Here is a 17,956-nt window from a genome sequence, read left to right on the forward strand (position 1 = left end):
AGGCATGGAGCGAAGCAAAAGTCATTCCACTACCCAAGAATAGTAAAGCCCGCTTTACTGGCTCAACTAGCTGACCAATCATTATTGAAATTGATTGTTCGGTGCAAACAGTCAATACTTTTTCTAAAATCAAATACTTTCAGCACGCTTATGGGGAAGGGCATTCAACATGCATGGCACTTCAAATTACTGATGATTGGCCGAGAGAAATTGATGATTAAAGATTGTCGGAGCAATTTTGTTTGACTTCAGTGGGGATTTTGATATTATCAATCATAGTCTGCTGCTGGAAAAACATATGTGCTATGGCTTTACACCCCCTGCTATATTATGGATAAGTTACCTGTCTAACAGAACACAGAGGGTGTTCTTTAATGGAAGCCTCTCCAACATAATCCAGGTAGAATCAGGCATTCCCCAGGGAAGCTGTCTAGGCCCCTTCATTTTTTCAATCTTTACTAATGGCCTGCCACTGGCTTTGAGTAAAGCCAGTGTGTATATGTATGCAGATGACTCAACACTATACACGTCAGCTACTACAGCGAGTGAAATCACTGCAACACAAACAAAGAGCTATAGTCAGTTTCAGAATGGGTGGCAAGAAATAAGTTAGTACTAAATATTTCAAAAAGTAAAAGCATTGTTTTTGGGACAAATCATTCACTAAACCCTAAACCTCATCTAAATCTTGCAATGAATTGAGCAAATGGAAATTGAGCAAGTTGAGGTGACTAAACTGCTTGGAGTAACCCTGGATTGTAAACGGCTATGTTCAAAACATGTTGATGCAACAGTAGCTAAGATCAGGAGAAGTCTGTCCATAATAAAGTGCTGCTCTGCCTTCTTAACAACACTATCAACAAGGCAGGTCCTACAGGCCCAAGTTTTGTCGCACCTGGACTACTGTCTGGCCGTGTGGTCAGGTGCCACAAAGAGGGACTTAGGAAAATTACAATTGGCTCAGAACATGTACACGGAGAGCTAACATTAATAATATGCATGTCAATCTCTCATGGATCAAAGTAGAGGAGAGATTGACTTCATCACTACTTGATTTTGTAAAAGTATTGACTGTTTAATGCACCGAGCAATCAATTTCAACTACTAGCACACAGCTCGGACACCCATGCATACTCCACAAGACATGCCACCAGAGGTCTCTTCACAATCCCCAAGTCCAGAACAGACTATGGGAAGCGCACAGTACTACATAGAGCCATGGCTACATGGAACTATATTCCACATCAGGTAACTGATGCAAGCAGTAGAATCAGATTTAGAAAACAGATACAAATGCTCCTTATGGAACAGCGGGGACTGTGAAGAGACACACACCCATACACATGCTAACACACACACTCTATACACACATACACATAGATTTTGTATTGTAGATTTTGTATTGTAGATACTGTATGTGGTAGAAGAGTAGTGGCCTGAGGGAGGGACTGGTGAAGTGCACCAGTCCCTCCTGCAGCAAAGCACCCCCACAACATGATGCTGCCACCCCCGTGCTTCACGTTTTCGGCTTGCAAGCCTCCCCCTTTTTCCTCCAAACATAACGATGGTCATTATGGTCAAACAGTTCTATTTTTGTTTCATCAGACCAGAGGATATTTCTCAAAAAAGTACAATCTTTGTCCCCATGTGCAGTTGCAAACCGCAGTCTGGCTTTTTTATGGCGGTTTTGGAGCAGTGGCTTTTTCCTTGCTGAGCAGCCTTTCAGGTTATGTCGATATAGAACTCGTTTTACTGTGGATATAGATACCTGTTTGTACCTGTTTCCTCCAGCATCTTCAGAAGGTCCTTTTCTGTTGTTCTGGGATTGATTTGCACTTTTCGCACCAAAGTACGTTCATTTCTAGGAGACAGAACGCGCCTCCTTCCTGAGCGGTATGACGGCTGTGTGGTCCCATGGCGTTTATACTTGTGTACTATTGTTTGTACAGATGAACGTGGTACCTTCAGGCATTTGGAAATTGCTCCCAAGGATGAACCAGACTTGTGGAGGTCTTGGCTGATTTCTTTTGATTTTCCCATGATGTCAAGCAAAGAGGCACTGAGTTTGAAGGTAGGCCTTGAAATACATCCACAGGTACACCTCCAATTGACCCAAATGATGTCAATTAGCCTATCAGAAGCTTCTAAAACCATGACATAATTTTCTGGAATTTTCCAAGCTGTTTAAAGGCACAGTCAACTTAGTGTATGTAAACTTCTGACCCACTGGAATTGTGATACAGTGAATTATAAGTGAAATAATCTGTCTGTAAACAATTGTTGGAAAAATTACTTGTGTCATGCACAAAGTAAATGTCCTAACCGACTTGCCAAAACGACAGTTTGTTAACAAGAAATTTGTGGAGTGGTTGAAAAATATGTTTTAATGACTCCAACCTAAGTTTATGTAAACTTCCGATTTCAACTGTACTTAATGTGTTGTGAAAAGTGTTATGAAATGTAATGTCATGTAATATTTTGAATTGTATATTACTGCCTTAATGTTGATGGACCCCAAGAAGAGTAACTGGCAGCAGCTAATGGGGATCCTTAATAAATACAAATACAAACAGTAGACTACAGTTCCATTGACGTGCCATAGACCTATTTGCCATTGGCCGATCACACAGACTGGGATATGTTCTGGATTGCCTCTGAGAATAGTATTGACGTATACACTGACTCGGTGACTGAGCTCATCAGCAAGTGCATTGAGGATGTGGTTCCCACTGTGACTATTAGAACTTATCCAAACTGTGGATAGATGGTAGCATTTGTGCAAAACTGAAAGAGCGAACCACAGCAAGGTGACTGGGAACATGGACGTATACAGACAGACCAGCTATGCCCTCCATAATGCAATCAAAAAAGCAAAACGACAGTACAGAGACAACGTGGAATCGCAATTCAACGGCTCAGACAAGAGACGTATGTGGCAGGGACTCCAAACAGTCACAGATTATAAAGGGAAAGCCAGCCACGTTGCGGACACAGACGCCTTGCTCCCAGACAAGCTAAACACCTTCTATTTCTTAATTCCTTTCTTTTAATTTTGGGCGATTTGCGTGTATTGTTTTGTATTGTTATTACTGCACTGTTGGAGCTAGGAACATAGGCATTTCACTACATCCGCGATAACAGCTGCACAATATGTGTACGCGACCAATACAATTTTATATTATTTATTTTAAGTCCCTGTCTTGTGACTGTCAAATTTGTAAAGCGCCTCACAATCATCATGCATAACATAGGCACTGCTATCATCCTCCACCACTTCACCAAATCTTTCCCAAACATTACTTTTCTAGCCATCCCTTCTCTTTATTTTCAACTCTCCATTTCGCAGCTTTTCTCTTATTGAATTAAACTCCAACATTGCCCTTTTTGCCTCAGTGGATCGACGTGAACTTTTTCTTCCCATTCCCAAAAGCATTTGGCGACTAGGCTATTTGGCAATGAGGCTATTTGGCTCGCGTAAAGTTAGGCCCTAAAGCTGCTTACACACTAATGAAAGAAAAATCTCATTGTTGCCTATAGATATAAATTGCACAAGAATGATACACTTACGGATTTTTTTATGTATTACTTTCTCTTTATTCAACCCACCCTTCATCCACACAATGTTTCATGATCCTAAACCCGCCCGCCCCTTCGATATAGCCGCAGGGCCTGCGGGTTATGAGTCAACCCACGCATCTCTAACGCACGCACGCACACACACACACACACACACACACACACACACACACACACACACACACACACACACACACACACACACACACACACACACACACACACACACACACACACACACACACACACACACACACACACACACAAACACAAACACACAGTGCCCTGTTGCGATCTGGTAAGATGAGAGCCTTCTTACCCATCCTCCTGGCCTGGTTTGGTGTCCTCTCAGCTGGCAGAGGGCAGGCTGAGGCTGTAATAGGATCTGGGGCTGGCTCAGGGTGCAGCAGCTACAACAGTATTCAGGGAACACAGACATAGAGAGGAGGATCTACATACATGAGAGATGCCTTCTAGTAATCACACTTGTACAGCCCGGCTCAGACTGACTAGATATGTTTTTTTTAAGTCATAGTTCAGCTCAGCAATCCAAAGCCTATTGTTGGATTTTTGTCATGCATGGGTTACAGTATGTTTGTGTGTGTTGTAATTTGACATTGAGGGTGAAACCTCTTTGACATCTGGTATGTGTGTGTCTGTGTGCGTGTGGGCACGCGCGTGTGTGTGCATTTATACACTACGTATTTATTTAAATTTTTAAAAATTATGTAATTTTTATTATTTACCCCCTTTTCTACCCAATTTTGTGGTATTCAATTGGTAGTTACAGTCTTGTCTCATCGCTGCAACTCCTTATCTGTATTGAACACGAGGGGAGACAGAGAGCTGGTTTCAAGGACAGGGCGCAGCAGGTGTTTATTACAAGGGACCACAGGAGGAGGCAGGTAGCTGGGTCCAGGGGCAGGCAGAAGGTCATACACAGGGGGTCCAAAAAGGGAACAGTACAGGCAGGGAAAAGGCTAGTAGCGTAGTCCGGGAGATCAGGCAATAGGTAGATAACAGGAAATTCGATAGGCTAAAGTACAGGCAGGGAATAGGCAAAAGGAGTCGTTAGTGAGGCAGGCAAAAACTATCATACACAGGAGGATTAAATTACGGGAAACCCAGCGCTCCGAATAGAAGTGTCACAAAACAAACCTCACAGTGATGGAGTGCAAAGAACTGAACTAAATAGTGTGTGACAATGACATACAGGTGATTAGAATTCAGGTGATTGGGATCTGGAGAGTGAGCTGTGTTCAGGGGATCTATGTGTTTGAGAGTGTGAGCTGCATTGAGGGGATTTACGTGTTTGAGGGTGTGCGTTGGAAGCAGACGTTACACGTACGGACTCGAGAGAGGCAAAGGTCGAGAGCCATGCATCCCCCGAAACACAACCCAACCAAGCCACACTGCTTCTTGACACAATGCCCACTTAACCCAGAAGCACCGATGTGTCAGATGAAACACTGTACACCTGGCGACCATGTCAGCATGCACTGTGCCCAGTCCACCAAACCCTCCCCTAACCCGGACGACACTGGGCCAATTGTGCGCCGCCCCATGGGTCTCCTGGTCGCGGCTAGCTGCGACAGAACCTGAACTCGAACCCAGAATCTCTAGTGGCACAGCTATTACTGCGATGCAGTGCCTTAGACCACTGCGCCACTCGGGTAGCCACACTACGTATTTATTTGGACAGTGATGGTAAAACTTTTCATTTGGCTCTAATCTCCAGCATTTTGGATTTGAGATTAAATGTTTCATATGAGGCAACAGTACAGAATGTCACCTTTTGCTTGAGGGTATTTTAATTATCTGTTTTGTCCTTTAGAAATGAAAGAACTTAATGTGTCTAGTCCCCACATTTGAAGGTATCATAAGTATTTGGACAAATTCACTTGTGTATTAAAGTAGTCAAATGTTTAGTATTTGGTCCCATATTCTTAGCACGCAATGATTACATGAAGTTTGTGACTCTACAAACTCGTTGTATGCATTTGCAGTTTATTTCGGTTGTGTTTTGGATTATGTTGTGCCGAATAGAAATTAATGGTAAATAATGCATTGTGTCATTTTGGAATAAATTTGATTGTAAATAAGAATAGAATATGTTTCTGAACTCTTCTACATTAATGTGGATGCTACCATGATTACGGATAATCATTAATGAATTGTGTCTAATGATGAATGAGAAAGTTACATAGCCATAACTATCATACCCCCCCCCCAAAATGCTAACCTCTTCTGTTATTCGTAATGGTGAGAGGGTAGCATGTTTTAGGGGTATGATCTTTGTGCATCTGTAAGTTTCTCACTCATAATCATTATTCACGATTCGTTCATGATTATCTGTAATCATGGTAGCATCCACATTCATATAGAAGTGTTCAGAAACATATTCTATTCTTATTTATATTTACAGTAAAGTACATTCTGTACTGTTGTCTCATATGAACATTTTATCTCAAATCCAAAATGCTGGAGTATAGAGCCAAATTAATAGTTTTAGCTTCGCTTTCCAAATAAATACACAGGGGAGTGTGTGGGTATGCAATTCTGAATGTGAGTTTCTTCATGTGCATAATCCCCACTTGAAGTGGCTTGACAATAGCCTCTTACACCATAGTAATTGAGACTAATGATGCACATTATCTTTCCTGACAGACCAAAGGAGTGGGAAGAGGCTCTTCTAAGTGAACAACAGTGACATTTAAAGAGGGCCTGCAGGCTGAGATCTACAGTGTTGTGAAAAAGTATTTTCCCCCTTTCTGATTTTCTCGATTTGTGCATATTTTTTATACTGACTTATCAGATCTTCAAACAAAACCTAATATTTAATCAAGGGAACCTGAGTGAACAAATAAAACAACAATTTCATTTATTTCATAAACAAAGTTATGCAACACCCAATGCCCCTGTGTGAAAAAAGTAATTACCCCCTTACAGTCAATGTGTGGTTGTGCCACCTTTGGCTGCAATGACTCCAACCAAACGCTTCCTGCAGTTGTTGATCAGTTTCTCACGTCGCTGTGGGAGAATTTTGGCCCACTCTTGCATGCAGAACTGCTTTAACTAAGTGACATTTGTGGGTTTTCAAGCATGAACTGCATGTTTCAAATCCTGCCACAACATCTCAATTGGGATTAGGTCTGGGCTTTAGCTAGGCCATTCCAAAACTTCAAATGTGTTGCTTTTTAGCCATTTTCATGTAGACTTGATTGTGTGTTTTGCATCATTGTCTTGCTGCATGACCCAGCTGCTCTTCAGCTTCAGCTCATAGACGCATGGCCTGACATTCTCCTGTAGAATTCTCTGATACAGAGCAGAATTCATGGTTCCTTCTATTAAGGCAAGTCGTCCAGGTCTCATCTGTCCATAGAACATTCTTCCAAGAGTTTTGAGGATCATACAGGTGCTTCCAGGTGCTTTTTGGCAAACTTGTGTCAACTTTTTTGATGAGATAGAGCCCATTATGTCTGGTGAACCAAACACTGCATTCCACAGATAGAACCTCATACCAAAGATCAAGCATAGTGGTTGTAGTGTGATGGTTTGGGGATGCTTTGCTGCCTCAGGACCTGGACGACTTGCCTTAATAGAAGGAACCATGAATTCTGCTCTGTATCAGAGAATTCTACAGGAGAATGTCAGGCCATCCGTCTATGAGCTGAAGCTGAAGAGCAGCTGGGTCATGCAGCAAGGCAATGATGCAAAACACACAATCAAGTCTACATGATAATGGTTAAAAAGCAAAACATTTGCAATGGCCTAGCTAAAGCCCAGACCTAATCCCAATTGAGATGTTGTGGCAGGACTTGAAACGAGCAGTTCATGCTTGAAAACCCACAAATGTCGCTGAGTTAAAGCAGTTCTGCATGCAAGAGTGGGCCAGAATTCCTTCACAGCGATGTGAGAGACTGATCAACAACTACAGGAAGTGTTTGGTTGCAGTCATTGCAGCTAAAGGTGGCACAACCAGTTACTGAGTGTTGGGTTTTACATAACTTTGTTAATTAAATTAAAGTAGTATCTCTTTTTTTTGTTATTTATAAACTCAGGTTCCCTTTATCTAATATTAGGTTTTGGTTGAAGATCTGATAAGTCAGTATAAAAAATATGCAAAAGTAGAGAAAATTCGAAAGGGGGCAAATACTTTTTCACAGCACTGTATGTGTTCAGTACCACCTTTCAATCTGATGGGTTTTATTGTGAGCCTGTTCTTAGACACCCACCTCTCTGCCTGTCACCTCCTGTAAGATATTAGTTATTGAGGAAGAGAGTCTTGTCCAACCCCTGATACGTCCTCAATGTACGTGTCACATTTTTTTACTGAAAAAAACACGACTTCACATGTTGAAATTCACATGATTTCACCTGAAATTTAATGTGAAATCATGTGTTTTTGGAACACTTCACGTGTTCACGTGTGAAATTCATGTGTTTTTTCCCGTAATGGCCTACACGTCCCCCCTAGGGAGACGTCATTGTCCTCTGTCACCAACACCTTCAATTATTCACCACAAACCCAGAGCCAACCAACATAGTCTATCCGAGTCCCTGGCTATGGTATACACATTTTTTTTCAGCCAGCGCCTCAGAAAATGTCATCAGCAGTCAGAGTTTGTGTACAAAGATTGGAGAGTAACATGCTGACCACACCGCTCGCGTGCATGTTGATTTTGTCCATCTACACCAGACGTGATCAGGACACGCAGGTTGAAAAATCTGAACCAACTATATTAATTTGGGGACAGGTTGAAAAGCATTAAACATTTTTAGCTAGCTAGCTTGCTGTTGCTAGCTAATTTGTCCTGGGATATAAACACTGGTTTGTTATTTTAACTGAAATGCACAAGGTCCTCTACTCCGACAATTAATCCACAGATAAACCAAGTTTGTTTCTAGTAATCTCTCCTCCTTCAGACTTCTTCTTCTTTGGACTTGGACCAACTTTAAGGTGTATTACCACCACCAACTGGACTGGATTGTGGACCTCTGTTCATCTTTCAATCACCCACATGGGTATATGCTCCTAAAAACCAATGAGGAGACGGGAGAGGCGGGTTCTATTTTAGCGCCTGGCCTCGCAGATGCTCGTTGACATGCGCGAGCATTGTGAGTGCAATGATTGAATAACATGTATGTTTAAACTTATTTTTCAAAGCTAGCGAGCGAGACGCGGGCGGTGTGGTCAGCATGTTATTCTAGCCGATCTGTGGAAGCCTGCTAATGCTCTTTTCTCTCCATCCATTGCCTGCTCATCGAGCAAAGCCGCCTCAGAGATTTGTAGATGTTGGGTTTGTTTAATGGCACGAATGCTGCCAAATAACATTGATTGGCAAAGACAGGAGTTTTATCCCCACAGTGATTTATTAACACAGTATTAAATCTAATTGGTTAAATGCAGAATGATAGCTAGACTTGAGAGCTTAATGTATCCCTGAATAGCTTGGAAAATCTCCTCTGTTGTGGATGAATGGTTCAGTAGATGTCCCCATAGAAATGTTAGCAGTGCCATGAAAAAGACTGAATATAGAGGTAATGCACTTAAGGGAGTTATCTAGAGCTCTGCTCAGCAGTGGGCTTCAGCACAGCATTATCGTTCTCATTAACACTCAAATGTGAAGCTGAGATAAAGTCTGACATTAACTTCACTTTGTAGACAAAGTCTTTGCAGCAGATGGACTTTTTTTAATTTATTTTTTATTTAACCTTTATTTAACCAGGAAGGGCTCATTGAGATTTAAAATCTCTTTTTCAAGAGCGTCCTGGCTAAGATAGGCAGCACCAAGTCATTACAAAAAAATACAGACAGACAACATGAAAAACTACAAGTAATCTAGTAAAAACCATTCATGAATTCACAAGAGTATAACAATATCAAAAACAGCAAATTAAAAACATTGACAGGTCAGGGAATCAGCCTCAAAATCCTTCATCAGTGATTTAAAAACACCAATCGGGACAAGTTCTTCCAGTTTAAAATTATTTTGTAAGGTGTTCCAAGACGATGGCGCAGAGTACATAAAAGACCTTTTACCAAATTCAGTTCGGACATTTGGAACAGTTAGCAGGATAAAGTCCAGTGAACGAAGAGAGTACCCACCACATTTCTGAACAATAAAAATGCCCAAATAAAAAGGTAGTAAACCCAAAATGGCTTTGTAAATAAAAGTATACCAGTGACTGAGCCTACGAGTGACTAGAGAAGGCCAGCCAACCCTGGTATACAAAGTGCAGTGGTGCGTAAGGGTTTTGCAGTTTAAAATAAATCTCAAAGTGCCATGGTAAAGAGTGTCAATTGATCTCAAACACCGAAGCATTCATATATAAAATATCCCCATAGTCTAGTAAAGGCATAAATGTAGCTGATACTAGCCTCCTTCTGGCTTCAAAAGAAAAACAGGCCTTATTCCTAAAATAAAATCCCAATTTCAGCTTCAATTTTTTTGTAAGTTGTTGAATATGCAATTTAAAAGAGAGGCCGTCATCAATTAGAATTCCAAGATATTTGTATGAGGTTACAACCTCAATCTCCTTGCCCTGACAGGTAGTAACAGGTGAAAGGTTCAGAGGTCTATTTCTTGCTTTAGAAAACACCATTAGTTTAGTTTTGTCAGTATTGAGGATAAGCTTCAATTGACACAAGGTATGTTGAACAGTATAAAAAGCAGTTTGCAAGTTCTGGAAAGCTTTTGTAAGAGATGAGGCACAACAGTAAATAACAGTATCATCAGCATAAAAATGAAGTTGTGCATTTTGGACATTTCTGTCTAAATCATTTATATAAATAGTGAATAAGAGAGGACCAAGTACAGAGTCCTGGGGCACACCATTCAGGACAGACAATTTAACAGACATAAGCCCATCAAATTGAGTGCACTGAGTTCTATCAGACAGATAGTTAGCAAACCATGCAACTGCATGCTCCGAAAGACCTACACTCAACAATCTCTGCCTCAGTATAGCATGATCAACTGTATCAAAAGCCTTAGAGAGATCAATAAAAAGTGAGACACAGTGCTGTTTTTTGTCAAGGGCTTCAGTGATATCATTTAAAACCTTCATGGCTGCTGTAATTGTGCTATGCTTCTTCCTGAAGCCCGATTGGTACATTGATAAAATAGAGTTAGTAAATAAAAACTCTTTTAGCTGTTCACTTACAAGGGTTTCAAGTATTTTCACCAGGGGTGACAGCTTTGAGATTGGCCTATAATTATTTAAAAGAGTTGGATCTCCCCCTTTTAAAAGTGGTAGGACAAATGCTGATTTCCAGATCTTTGGAATTTCATTACATTCCAGGGTTAGATTGAACAGATATGTAAGTGGTTCAGCTATGAAATCAGCTGCCAGATTTAAAAAGCAGGGATCCAAAACATCAGGACCTGCAGGCTTTCTTTGATCTAAGGATTTCAGGGCTTTATGTACCACCTGCACTGAGAATGGCAGAAAGCTAAAAGTTTGACCAGCTCTCACTGGTTCATCCACACAGGGTTGTACAGAGACAGAGGACACTGGTTCATCCACACAGGGTTGTACAGAGACAGAGGGCACTGAATCAAACAGCCTACCAGATGATACAAAGTGCTCATTGAAACAATTCAGCATTTCAGTTTTGTCATATATAGCAACAGAGTCCTTCAAAACACATGACGGTAATTCATTAACATTACTGTTACCAGACATAGACTTAATAGCATTCCAAAACTTTCTAGGGTCATTCAGGTTATCAGTGGTAACAGACATAAAATATTCAGACTTGGCCTTCCTGAGAAGAAAAGAACACTTGTTTCTTAACTGCCTAAAAATAAGCCAATCAGCATCAGAACAAGATTTCCTTGCTTTAGCCCAGGCTAGATTACGGTCGTGAATAATACAAGACAGCTCAGAAGAAAACCATGGATTATCCCGCCCTTTAACCCTGAACCTGCGGAATGGTGCATGTTTGTTTACTATTTGGAAAAACCCATCATGAAAGAATTTCCAGGCAGTTTCCACATCAGGGATAAGCTCAATCTTGCTCCAGTCAAAATAAAACAAATCATGAAAGAAAGCCTGCTCATTAAAACACTTCAAATTTCTCTTACGAATAAAACGTGGATTTGTCTTTGGAACCTTAGTATTTCTAACAGCAACAACAGCACAATGGTCACTTAAATCATTACAAAAAACACCAACCGCAGAATATTTATGTGGAACATTTGTCAATATCAAATCAATCAGGGTAGATTTATCTGGGCATTTAAGATTTGGGCGAGTGGGTGAATTAATCAACTGGGTAAGATTCATAGAATTACAAAACATTTTTAAATCATCAGACACCGGCTTTAACCAACACCAGTTGAGATCACCAATCAAGATCATTTCACTGTAAAGAAGTTTAGACATAAGGTGCGTCAAAGAAGAAAATGCATCACCAAGAGCAGAGGGGGGTCTATAACAGCCAATCACAGTTATAGAGAGGCCCTTTGAAACCTCAATATTTAAAGCAAGAAATTCCAACTGTTTACAAATAGTTTCAGACTTTGCCACACTTACATGGAATTTAGATTTTACATATATAGCCACACCCCCACCTTTCTTAACCCGATCTGTGCGATAAACATTGTAACCACTTATACAAATATCCTTATCAAAAATAGACTTGCTGAGCCAGGTTTCAGAAAACACAATTACATCAGCATCAGTTGATTTAGCCCAAATCCTAACCCCATCAATTTTTGACAACAGGCTGCGTACATTTAAATGAAAAATACCAAAACCAGATCTTGATTTAAAATCAGAGGGGGTTTGGAGACATTGCATATCAGGGCCAGGGTTAGGTTGCACGTTACCTGATATCAACAACAGAAGAATAACTAAGCACCTCTGTTTAATAACCTTGCACGGCTTCTCTTTTTTAAGAGACCTACTGCAAGCGAATTCTACAAGTGAGTTTCCAGACAATACAAAACAGTCATTTAAAACCATTAGACTTTGGTAGTGACACAAATTCGTACTGTTCACATCATGCCACAAATGCATCGGCACTTGGACGAGTGGACCGAGTGAAAAAGAGCGAGTTCCTGCAGACAAAATGTCTAATGGACGCGAGAGTACATTGTCAGATGTACTCACCCTGCGACAATGTTCGTTTTCTCCAGAGTTCAGTAAAGTCAGTGCGCAAAGCAATACCACGTAAATTGTCATTTTCTCTGACCAAAAAACAAGAGGCCAACGAAGGTAAGTGGAGAGAGGGACAGCGTGTATGTGAGTCAATGTGAGTGTTTGCGCGTGTGAGTAGATTGGGTGTTGAGGGCGATAGAGAGAACGGGTTGAGCTGCCACTGACAGCCAGGCGAAGAGCAAAAAGGAGCAGCTTGGACAAGACACTCCGCGGACGAAGGAGAAACTCAGGCCAGCCAGAGATAGGGTTACTTTGGTAAACTTCAAGTAATGAAGTTCCGAGTTGAGGAGGACCCGTGATCTTTACACCAGCAAAAATAAAATAGTTTGCACTACGCAACAACGAAGTTACGCAACCATAAATAAATAGATTATTAGTAGGTTAAAATGTACTAGTCACAAACAAACGACTTGACATGCTGCCATCTTGGATTTTGTTAAACTGAAAAATCAACACTAGGTGAGACAGAGATGAAATAGTCATAACCCACTGGGCACATACTGGTGGAATCAACGTTGTTTCCACTTCATTTCAATGAAATTACGTTGAACCAACGTGGATAAGATGTTGAGTTGACGTCTGTGCCCAGTGGGAAGTGTCACACTGGAGACGAAGGTGTATGAATATTATAAATATTGATTTCCTCCCTAGGATCTTCCTCTCAGACAGGCTGACAGACCCCAAGGCAAACGCTCTGCTTTACCACTCTTCTGGCTGTGTCACTTTCATCTGGCTTCATCGTAGGAGACAGTCATATCGCTACTAAACAATTATTGATTTGCTCTCCAAGAAACCTTCTAGACCCGCCCAGTTTCCCGATATCAAATGCAAGGTTATATTTAAGCAAAAATGCCTGAGGAGGTGTGGTTTTATGGGAAATATACCATGGCTAAGGTCTGTTGCTAGGCATGACACAACCCGTCAAATACCACAAACCCCCCCAAGGTGCCTTACTGCTATTATAAACTGGTTACCAACGTACTGCAATTAGAGCAGTAAAAATGCATGTTTTGTCATAGCCGTGGTATACGGTCTGATATGCCATGGCTGTTAGCCAATCAGCATTCAGGGCTCGAACCACCCAGTTTATAATACTGGAATATGTTAATGCTTGGAAGGAAATCACGTGTTTTACGGAAAAATGAAATATTCAATGATGTTGTTTAGACAAGGAAAGTCAGAGAGGGTCAGATCCGTTGCTTTAGACAAAATTGTCATTGTCATTCCTGTTCGTATCTTCACTGTCTTTCCTTTTTAGCTGTACATTGTAGAGGCAGACTGTACTGCAGCTGGGCTGGCTGTTGTCTATTCTGTAATGGGCTGGGAAGGGCTGGCTGCTGAATGTTAACTGCTGTGTTTGTCCTTTTCCTGCTCTGAGCTTCTGGCCTGTCAGAATACATTCTCTTCCTCAGAGCTTGGAGTCTAGGTCTGCAGCCTCTCATCTGCCTGCCAGCCTAGGGCCCATACATGGAGCCTCAGACACCACAGAGCTCTCTGGCTCACTGACCCCCCATGTCCTGTGAGTCCCCTAACCACCACAGACCACCTCCTCTGCCCTCTGTACCTTCAGTTCTGGGCAGTCATCCACGTTCAGACATGTGGCATAGTCTGCTAACAGTCCTCTGCCTACTAGGACCTCTGTCCTTGTGTTTCCCCTCCACACCCCCTGCCTACTCTCCTCAATACTGGTCAGCCCATACAAGTAACCTCAACCAGAGTGTCCCATAGCCAGTGTGGCCCCCTGTGGCCACTGACTCAACTAACCAGAAAAGGTCACTGCCATCACCTCTGCTGCTTTCTGCTTTGGCATCAGTGAGCATAGACTTGCCTCTCCTCACTTTGCCCCAAACCAGAGTTATCATTGTTCAACAGAGCTCTTTCTTCTATGTTGTGTAATCAGCTTTGAAACCCATGCAGTGGCATGTTGGACTGTGATCCCTACAGGGGATCATCACAGTTGTAATTGTTTTGATCAGGCCTAAAACAGAAAGCCAACCCTCAAGTAATTTGTCCTCTCTCTAAGGGCTTTATTCTGATGACTGGTCAGCAGTGGTGTTTCTTTGTGTTGAGGAATGATGATAATTCCGAGGCTTGTGGTGAAAGTTGGGCTTTTAACAAGGGCTGCTGGGAAGCCTTAATATGAGAATGGTGTGGCTCAGAGAGAGTTGACGCCTGTCTTACTAACTGATCGACTGACTAGGTGCTTTGAGTGTTGAAGCTTGGCCTCTAAGTGTACCCCCTCTCCCTGGAAGACAGATTGCTATTGATCGGAGCAGCAGGGGAGGGAGTTGGAGCGCTGTCCAGGGTACTGAAGAAGTATTATCCGATACTCTCACACATACACGCACACACGCTGGATTGATGGAGTGGTTTGATGTTGAGATGAGTGCTTATTCTCACTATTTCTGGCGGAGGGAGCTGGGGAGATGGGGATCGATGGATGGGAGAGACTGAGCAGCAGGGTTATGGTCAATTCCAATTGAATTTTAAATTCCAATTAAATGATTGAATTCACTCAAGTGGAGAATTTATGTTGAATTCAATTCAAATTTCAACAATCATTCAAGTTATGTAATTGTAATTGAATTGTAGTAAGACTGTTTGGACTTTTTGAATTTGAATTTAATTGGAATTTCATATGTGGAATGTAATATAATTTAATTGAATTAGAATTCAGTATTTTACATTTCCTAGTTAATGGAATTAATGCACATAGTATCAAATGTTGAATGCAGAATTTGTTTTAAAATATTTCTATATTTGCAGTATAGCTAGGCTGTTTAAACAGTGACATGATCAGCCTGAAAGCCTGAGGGAATTGAAATCTAATTGGAAGTTGTGGAATTGTTGGGGATAAAATTGAATTGGGAATTTAAATATTGGAATTTACCTAACATTGGAATTTAGAATAATTTAATTATCTCTGAATTCAAAGACTGATCTGGAATTTGCATTGAATTACATGGAATTTACAGCAAGAGAGAATTGAAGTATAATTGAATTTGTGGAATTAACCCCAACCCTGCTGAGCAGGAAATATACTCTGAGGGAGGGAATGGAGCATGAGAAACACTGACAGGAGGAGTGCCTTCAGGTCTTCGAGCCAAACAGAATATTGAAAACAGACAACATTAGAGGAGACATATGAAACCTTGGTTACTAAGCCTCTTTTTAGAAATACTTACTCTCTTTGAAATGTATTTTTGTCATTGTCAGAGAGAAGGTGCTGTGTGTGTGTGTGTGTGTGTGTGTGTGTGTGTGTGTGTGTGTGTGTGTGTGTGTGTGTGTGTGTGTGTGTGTGTGTGTGTGTGTGTGTGTGTGTGTGTGTGTGTGTGTGTGTGTGTGTGTGTGTGTGTGTGTGTGTGTGTGTGTGTGTGAGTGATAGCAGTGCCAGTGTTGTGTGCTAGAACTCTGCAGGGTTGAGCTGACAGGACAGCACCACCACAGCGCAGGATTATAAAGTGATGTCTGACTGTCTGACTGACTGTCCTGCTGCTACTTCATACTTCACTCTCTCTCTCTCTCTTTCTCTCACTCATTACTCCCTTTCTGTCTGCCCCGTACCTCTCTCTCTTTCTCTAACTCTTCCTCTATTTCCCCCTGAGTTCCCTGACAAACTAAATGTGTGTGTTTGTTTTACAGCTGTCGTGGTAATTTCCTGTATTACTAAATGATGAGAGTTTACAAACCACACACAAGTCAGAGTTATATTTTGAAGTCCATCTTTAATTATATGAGCTTCACCATAGCCCTTTGACTCTCAGATCAATTCAGTGTCTATAAATGAATTCTCTGAGAGTCCTTACAAAACAATTCTTAGTATCTTTTATAGCCAAGATACACCCCTCTCAACTCACATGACGAACCACAGATCTTAGGAACTTCACAAAGAAAGACTTTTACTTGAGAGAGCAGTATCCCATAGCCAGATAGCATTAGCTATAAATTATTGTTCAGTTTGGTCTCTTAGACGAGGTTCTACTTCTCGTTCTTGGTTCTTCATATTACCAAAATAAATTACCTCATCCAATGGCATATATCAATTGTCAATTCTAGATACTCCCATCTCAAATACACCCCCTCTTCTCCCCACTCCTGGAGAAGCTCACTAAGGGGAGTGAACCTCTAGGTCATATACTATGAAAGATAAGTTCAACATCAGAGGGGTGGTATAATGGTTCCAGACACTGCCATACTCCTCCCCGCAATGGGAAAAGGAGGGTATGACTGGCATACAGACATAGTGGAGCCCTTCACATGGTTTCACAGATATATTCACATATGCAAGACAATGGTCAAACCTGACTTCTCCCTTTCTGATATTCTGCATATTACCAGACATGTAAAAGACAAGCCTGACCTCTCCCCTCTCTGGGCCCCAAGTGACATTTTCCCTAGAGGAGAAAGGAAAATGCAACTGCCAACAGTATAGTCTAAAAGAAGACATTCTAATGACAAGTATAAAATAAATAAAACATCTTATTTATCTATGTTACCTAACTAATTCTGATTCAGCTACGACACAGCACAAACCCAATACCTATTCTGGTATCACTCACTCTTACTCTCTGAGCTCAACAGTAGGTATCAGATGCTTCTGACGGTGTAAGGTGCGTGCGTGCGTGCGTGCGTGCGTGTGTGTGTGTTTGTCAGAAAATGCTGCGCCTCTGCTCTCCTCAGCCCAAGGACAACTGCACTATGCTGATGAGAACCTATGGGGAGCCAGTCTACGTGACCACACTTCATAAAACAGTATTATACCCAGGCCGTGACACTAAAGGATGCCCCAGGCTTTACTGACACTGGGGAACTGAATAACTGGCTCTCTACATGAGCAAATGGTTTAGTCAATTATTCCCCATCTTACCTTTGCCCTGTGTGCGACAGAGGATCATCACTTCAATAGGAAGTTATTGAGTGTGTCTGAGGTGTTCAACACAGTTAATCAGCTAACGTGATAGGGCCTTAGTTTGATTGGCTATTTGTCTTTTACTGCTCTAAAATATATGATGCTAAAGCTAATTGGTCCGATCTCTCTCTTTTTGCAGACCTGCAGCTCTGGATCGAAAGCCTGCGGAACTCAGTACTTTGAATGACGGCTACCAGATCCGCATCTGAGACTCATTCTCCTGGTGTCCGCGACTCCCTACCCCCATCCCACCCTCTCCTGTCCATGGTGCTTCTTTCATGCACTCTGACCCCCCCCCCCCCC

The 17,956-nt window shown here is 41.6% G+C and overlaps 1 protein-coding gene across 1 annotated transcript in view; it reads left to right on the forward strand.

Annotated features, from left to right (window-relative positions):
* LOC120019746 (tubulinyl-Tyr carboxypeptidase 2-like) overlaps nucleotides 1-17,956 on the forward strand; it is a 42,276-nt gene extending 24,320 nt beyond the window's left edge. Inside the window, exon 7 of the mRNA XM_038963172.1 lies at nucleotides 17,793-17,956. Within this exon, the coding sequence (XP_038819100.1) occupies nucleotides 17,793-17,862 (70 nt within the window). The 3' untranslated portion in view covers nucleotides 17,863-17,956. The remainder of the gene's footprint in view (nucleotides 1-17,792) is intronic.

Source organism: Salvelinus namaycush, chromosome 24 (assembly GCF_016432855.1).
Source record: "Salvelinus namaycush isolate Seneca chromosome 24, SaNama_1.0, whole genome shotgun sequence".
NCBI lineage: Eukaryota > Metazoa > Chordata > Actinopteri > Salmoniformes > Salmonidae > Salvelinus > Salvelinus namaycush.